At 47.3% G+C, this 6,000-nt stretch overlaps 1 protein-coding gene across 21 annotated transcripts in view; it reads right to left on the bottom strand.

The window, feature by feature from the left end:
• The window catches only part of Ank3 (ankyrin 3), a 484,298-nt gene that overhangs the window by 199,810 nt on the left and 278,488 nt on the right, over nt 1–6,000 (bottom strand). For all 21 annotated transcript variants that reach the window (XM_021205641.2, XM_021205642.2, XM_021205643.2 and 18 more), the window contains one exon: nt 5,221–5,319. In XM_021205641.2, the coding sequence (XP_021061300.1) occupies nt 5,221–5,319 (99 nt within the window). The remainder of the gene's footprint in view (nt 1–5,220; nt 5,320–6,000) is intronic.

The raw sequence follows: 6,000 nt of genomic DNA, 5'->3' as shown, positions 1-6,000 counted from the left end.
GCAGCCATTGGGATCATCCATTGCAGGTCCCACCAGACAGATGATTCTATTGTCTCTAAGGGGAACAATCGAGCTGACGAGGCAGCCAGAGCTGCAGCCCTCAGGGGCCTAGACTTGTCCTATCCTCCCCAGGACATTCTTACGCTGCAGCCTACATCTCCACCCTCACCCTTTGATATCTGTCAAACTCTGTCACACCTTCACCAACTCTTCATTGTAATAGCCAAGCACTATCTTCCTTTGTTAAAACTCACCTACAGCTCACTCCTGAAGACCTACGTTTCCTAAAATCTTCTTGTAAAATCTGTCAGACCTCTAACCCCAACTCAGGGTATCTCGGCCTTCCTTTCCCCCCTCATCAGGCTAGAGGTTTCCTCCCTGGAACTGACTGGCAACTTGATTTCACCCATATGCCCACTGTCAGATGTGTCAAATACCTCCTGGTNTTGGTTGACACCTTCTCAGGATGGATAGAAGCATTTCCCACGACTAATAAAAGGGCTCAGACAGACTCCGATCTCCTCTGAGAAATCATCCCTTGATTCGGTGTTCCGGTCTCTCTCCAATCAGACAATGGACCTGACTTTACCTCCCAAGTTTCCCAGATCCTATCTAAGGCCCTAGACATCCCCTGGCACTTTCACATCCCTTACCACCCTCAATCCTCAGGCAAGGTGGAAAGGACTAACTGCTCCTTAAAAACTACTCTCGTTAAACTGTCACAGGAACTTCATCTCGACTGGGTAAAGCTCCTGCCCCTGGCTCTTTACAGACTGCGAGCTCTCCCCAAGCGACCTCTCCTCATCTCACCTTTTGAGCTCATGTATGGACGCCCAGTTCTAACTCCTGGCTTCTCGCCCAAGCGTCCTCCCCTTCCAGATCATTTGCTTACCCCATTACTCTCTCATCTTCATTCTCTTGTGGAACTTTGCTGACCATCACCTACCTCGACCACATTCTGCTTCCTGCCCATTACCTGTTAATATTGGAGATCAAGTCCTTTTATCTCCTCCAGGTCATCAACCTTCACCTCTCTCTCCAAAGTGGCAGGGTCCTTTTAAGGACCGTGCTCTGTTAAGCTCCGGAAGACAACAAGACCACCCACTTGTCCCCCATCCTAGAGAATGAGGCTTTACTCCGACAGCCAAACCCGACCTCGCTAGATGAGACACTGGATTAGTTGTAGCTTTTTCATCTTTTCCCTGCTGTTCATTTCCATCAAGGGTAGTCCCTACATCTGGAGATTTGAAGTTTGAGAAACGCCTGCTGACAGCAAGCAAACTTTCCAAATAGGATCAGGAAACTGCTCCATAGCCGGGTGCCAAGAGCTGATCCAGATTGCCATCGTCCCTATATCTGTGGCTCCATCCACATATTATGACCTTTATACCTGTTTTCTCTTTGACCAGACAAAAGATTATTACAGAAAATGGCCAGACAAGTATGGGGGCTGCCCAAACTGGTCTTGTGAGATACACATGCTAGGGACATGGATTAATCACTTCTATTGATTCTGCAAGACACTCTTCCTCTACATTCGAGACCCATGGGATCCTAGGTGGGAATAGGAGTTGCTGGTAAGCTTTACCACAAAACTCAGCCCAGCTCCCAGTAAGTACCATCCACATCCAGAGACAATACGTCTCAATCGCCCCTTGTCTTATTAATCTTGTCTCTACATTCCTTCAGTGACAAGCACAAAAATTTCTAACCAAGCTGTTATTCAGCTCCTGTTACAGGATTACCAGCCACTGCCCACAAAGAAATCACTGTCCATAGAAGAACCTGATTCAGACGACTGCCATACAAACTCCGATGGTGAAGGCCAGATATACCCTTCTACCTGCTTCGCCGCCACGCCCCCATCCCTGCTTAATAAACCTGTCCCACGTGGATCACCTTGGCCTGGTCTGCTGCTTGGTTTATCTGCCCGAAATATAAACACCCCAGCCTATAAGTGGTCCTTCCCGGAATGACAATCAGCAGGACTGCTGAGGTGTCTCGTCCCCAAGAGAGGGAGGACTTGCAATGAGAACAAGGGTCAGGCCTCAGTTCAGACGGTGTCAGAGCTGTCAGAACTGTCTCAGTTCAGGCCACAGAAAGCTCACGCCCGCCCACCGCACTGCAGCGTTTAGCAGTTCTATAGGGGACCCGGGGATGGTGTGGGTTAGCTACATAGATAATACAAGAAGACACACTGAAGGTGCCAGCTGGGGTAGTTTATAAATACAGGGAAAAGTCTCAATGCGAAGATTGAAACTGTTAGGCTGCAAGTCTGGAAAATGTGGCGCTGTCCCGCCCTCCAGTTGTCAGAATCGCTCATGGGGTGTCAGTCCATTTGCCTCCCCTTGGACATACCGGTTTGTGTCTGTCCCTCGTGGGTTTCAGAAACACCTACACCTGCAGGTGCTATCCTGGCTCCTATTTATCTGGCTTTTGACTAGTTAATATCCACTCTCTCCACCAGCCTACAACACTGCCACCGGCCACCAGCCTTACAGCACAGCCACCGGCCACAAATCTAAATCTTCAACAGTTCAGTCCTCTTTCATGCCCAGTCACAGTAAGCACACAGAACCCCACACCTCCCTCCCTAGAGACAAAGACCGCTTCTGCTGTTCGGTATTTTACTCTAAATACCTCCTATACCACCATCCACACCTGGTTCTCGATCTGTGATCTGTGGTTACAATTTGCAGCTGGCTCTTAGCACATGAAATCCACCAGCTGCCCTTCATTGTTCTGAGCAGCGTGAATGTGACCCTAATTGCAAAGTTTACCTTGCTTCTTACCAGAGCGAAACAATGATGGAATCTGCCTTTGAGTCTGAGTAGGGAGAGACCTCTGTACTTCCTTAGTGCAATAGACAGATTCCTAATGATGGAATTACTAGGAATTTAGAACTTTAAGATGGGCAAGCTCCTTCTAAAGAGTCTCCCCTGACACCCTAAAGCCAGCCAGCCATCACAGCCAACAAAGATATGTTAGGCCTTACACTCTTGCTGACTCGCAACAGCTTCTGCACGTCAGCCTTCGCCACAGTGTCACCAGCTCTCATCAATCGGGACAGGCTAGGGAGGGTGACTTCCGGATCTAGCAAAAAAGCAGCAAGTGTGGTATATTTTATACCAACGCAAGTTGGTATCTTGTTTTACATCACTGTTCAGTGATGCATGTGAGGTTAACACGCAGGTCTGAGGTTTCCATTGATCTTCAATCAATAAAGGATCATCGCTCATAATGAGCGCAGTCATCACTGGGAGGGAAATGGACACACTTGAGTAGCCTAATGGAACGTGACGATATTGTGATTCCATCTTCATTTGCTTAAGCATCCTCTCAAATCTAATCTTATCCTCGGCAGCAACAGAACTTTCTCACTGACGGCAGAGGACAGCTTCAAAGACATCCAGGCGTGGACAATCCAAGTGTCCTGATTAAAAGATCTGTACTGGCTGGGTTTGTGTGTCAACTTGACACAAGCTGGAGTTATCACAGAGAAAGAAGCCTTCCTTGAGTTGATGCCTTCATGAGATCCAGCTGTAAGGCATTTTCTCAATTAGTGGCCAAGGGTGGGAAGGCCCATGGTGGGTGGTGCCATCCCTGGGCTGTAGTCTTGGTTCTATGAGAAACCAAGCTGAGCAAGCCAGGGGAAGCAAGCCAATAAGCAGCACCCTTCCATGGCCTCTGCATCAGCTCCTGCTTCCTGACCTGCTTAGTTCCAGTCCTGACTTGCTTCGGTGATGAACAGCAGTGTGGAAGTATAAGCTGACTAAACCCTTTCCTCCCCAGCTTGCTTTTTTGGTCATGATGTTTGTGAAGGAATAGAAGCCCTGACTAAGACAAGACTGTAGGTTTTGTCTATGCTGTGAATTATACAGACAGACCCAGGAGGCCAAATGTGGACGTTAGTGCTAATGCAGGCTAATGGAAGCGCTCTGAAGTTATCCTTCTGGGAGTCTAAGGTGGACTCGGAGCCAAATGGAGGGTCTAGTGGAATTCCAAATGAGAAGTAATTCTCTCTAGTCACTCAAACCAACAAAGCCTTTCAATGCATGGATGGCCACCGTGGAGATCTACTGGTGCCACCTGAGTGCTTGCTAATTTTTCTCTAGAACTAATGAACCGTAAGAAGGCTGAGCAACTGTCAGATAAGGGAGATGATGTAAGTGACTTTGTTCTTTGTGTCTGAAGTGCTGCTTCCTCCTAAGCACCAGCCCGAAGATCAGGGCTAAGCCCACCTTGCCTGTTAAATATGGATGAACCCAGCTTTTCCTCTGGAGATAAAATTCTTGGCAGAGTCCTTCTCACCTACCAATGATTTCAAAGGCGATTTTACTATTCCTGCTACACAGCTCATACTGGCCTTACACCCCACCTCACCTCAACCCATCTTTTTAGAAGATGAACTTGCCTCAAAGATAGCGCCTTAGGTGTCATGGTATTTAGATGTCGTGGTGTTCAGATGTGGGGGTGCCATGTGGTGGTGGTCTGTCCCTAACTTTCTGTGATGGGATAGTGAATTGATATCACTTTATTAGTCGATAGTGAATCAATATCACTTTATTAGGTCTATATCCTTTATTCATCTTACAAGTAGCGAACTTAAGACCCACAGAAAATTTCATACACCCATACAATGGGTTATGATCATAACCATCCTCCGATTACCCTCTCCAACACATCTCTCCACCAACTTAACTCCACCCACCCCAAAAATACCACATTGAGTCAAATCAGTGCCACCTTGCACAGAGGTCCGGGGTCATCCACTGGAACACAGATAACCCTTCATGGCCACAAATCCCAGAGAAAAATTACTCTCCTTCCTCTAGTCACCGTCATCTGCTAATTGTTTCTCAGACAGGGCCAGGAGTGGAGTGTGTCGGGGGCCCCTCCCATACCCACGCTACCAATAACTTCTAGCACTTCTAGAAGAGCTCATACGGACAAGTGTGTGTAGTTCCCTGCTGTGGAGAAGGCAATCACTTACATGTATTTTCTCTATATGAGTTTATTATCTGTGATCCATCCCATTGACATACACTCCCAATCTGTGTTTACCTTCCCTTTTTAGGAAACAAGCATCCCTATATAATAACATGATGTATGCCAGGTAAGGTAACAAGCCTGATTTCTCAATGACCAGAAGGTCATACTACCTATCAAAGCCATCTGAGATTCCTTGAAGGTGGGACACTTTGCCACGCATGTACTCACCCGTGCCGTGAAGTCCACAGCAGCCGCTCGGTTTAACAGCAACGTGGCCACATTGATGTTCCCATAGTGGGCAGCTATGTGGAGCGGGGTGAAGCCACTCTGTGAAGAAAACGGGACACATGGTCGGTTGGTTCCTTCCAGCTCTTCTCGTGTTCAAATAAACATGAAGGAGCAAAATATGCTGGGGTCCACATTCCGGTCTGTGCTAGGTTTTGGCCAGGGTCAATGGTTTGTAGGGCTTCTAAGGAAACCCACGCTCACAGGCAGAGGGAAAGCCAGGGAAAACCCAGGAATGGAGACTGAGGACTTCAAGGGATCCACTAGCAGAACTGTTCGGAAGCCAACATCTCAAAAACCCTTACAGTTCACAGCTGTGTGGCTCCATTACAACTACTGTGTTAGGCAGGTAAAAGAACTGGCCATGGAGACTCTTGAAAATAAATTCAATTAGCTTACAGGACAATTCAGGTGAGCCGACAGTAAACGCCAGTCTTAAGGACTAAAGCAATTTGGGGGTTGGCCTCTAGAGGTATTATACCATCAAGGTATGATTTTTTTTTTTTATATATATCAAGGAAGATCATGTTCTACAGAGAACTGAGATGCTTGTCTGTTCTGTTAGCGCCTGCCTGCTCAGGCACACAGTTTTAGGGATGCTTTTCTGCCATGGTCATTTTATGTCCTTAAAAATAAATAAATAAGTCAAACATGCAGCAATTCATTTTCCCCATCCCCCCCGCCAATCAGAACCTAAAAGAGGTGATGGGTGTCTGGTTTGTT

The sequence above is a fragment of the Mus pahari genome, chromosome 9 (assembly GCF_900095145.1).
Source record: "Mus pahari chromosome 9, PAHARI_EIJ_v1.1, whole genome shotgun sequence".
Taxonomy (NCBI): Eukaryota; Metazoa; Chordata; class Mammalia; order Rodentia; family Muridae; genus Mus; species Mus pahari.
The sequence above is the reverse complement of the archived record's forward strand: the minus strand, read 5'-3'. Positions and strand labels throughout refer to the sequence as shown.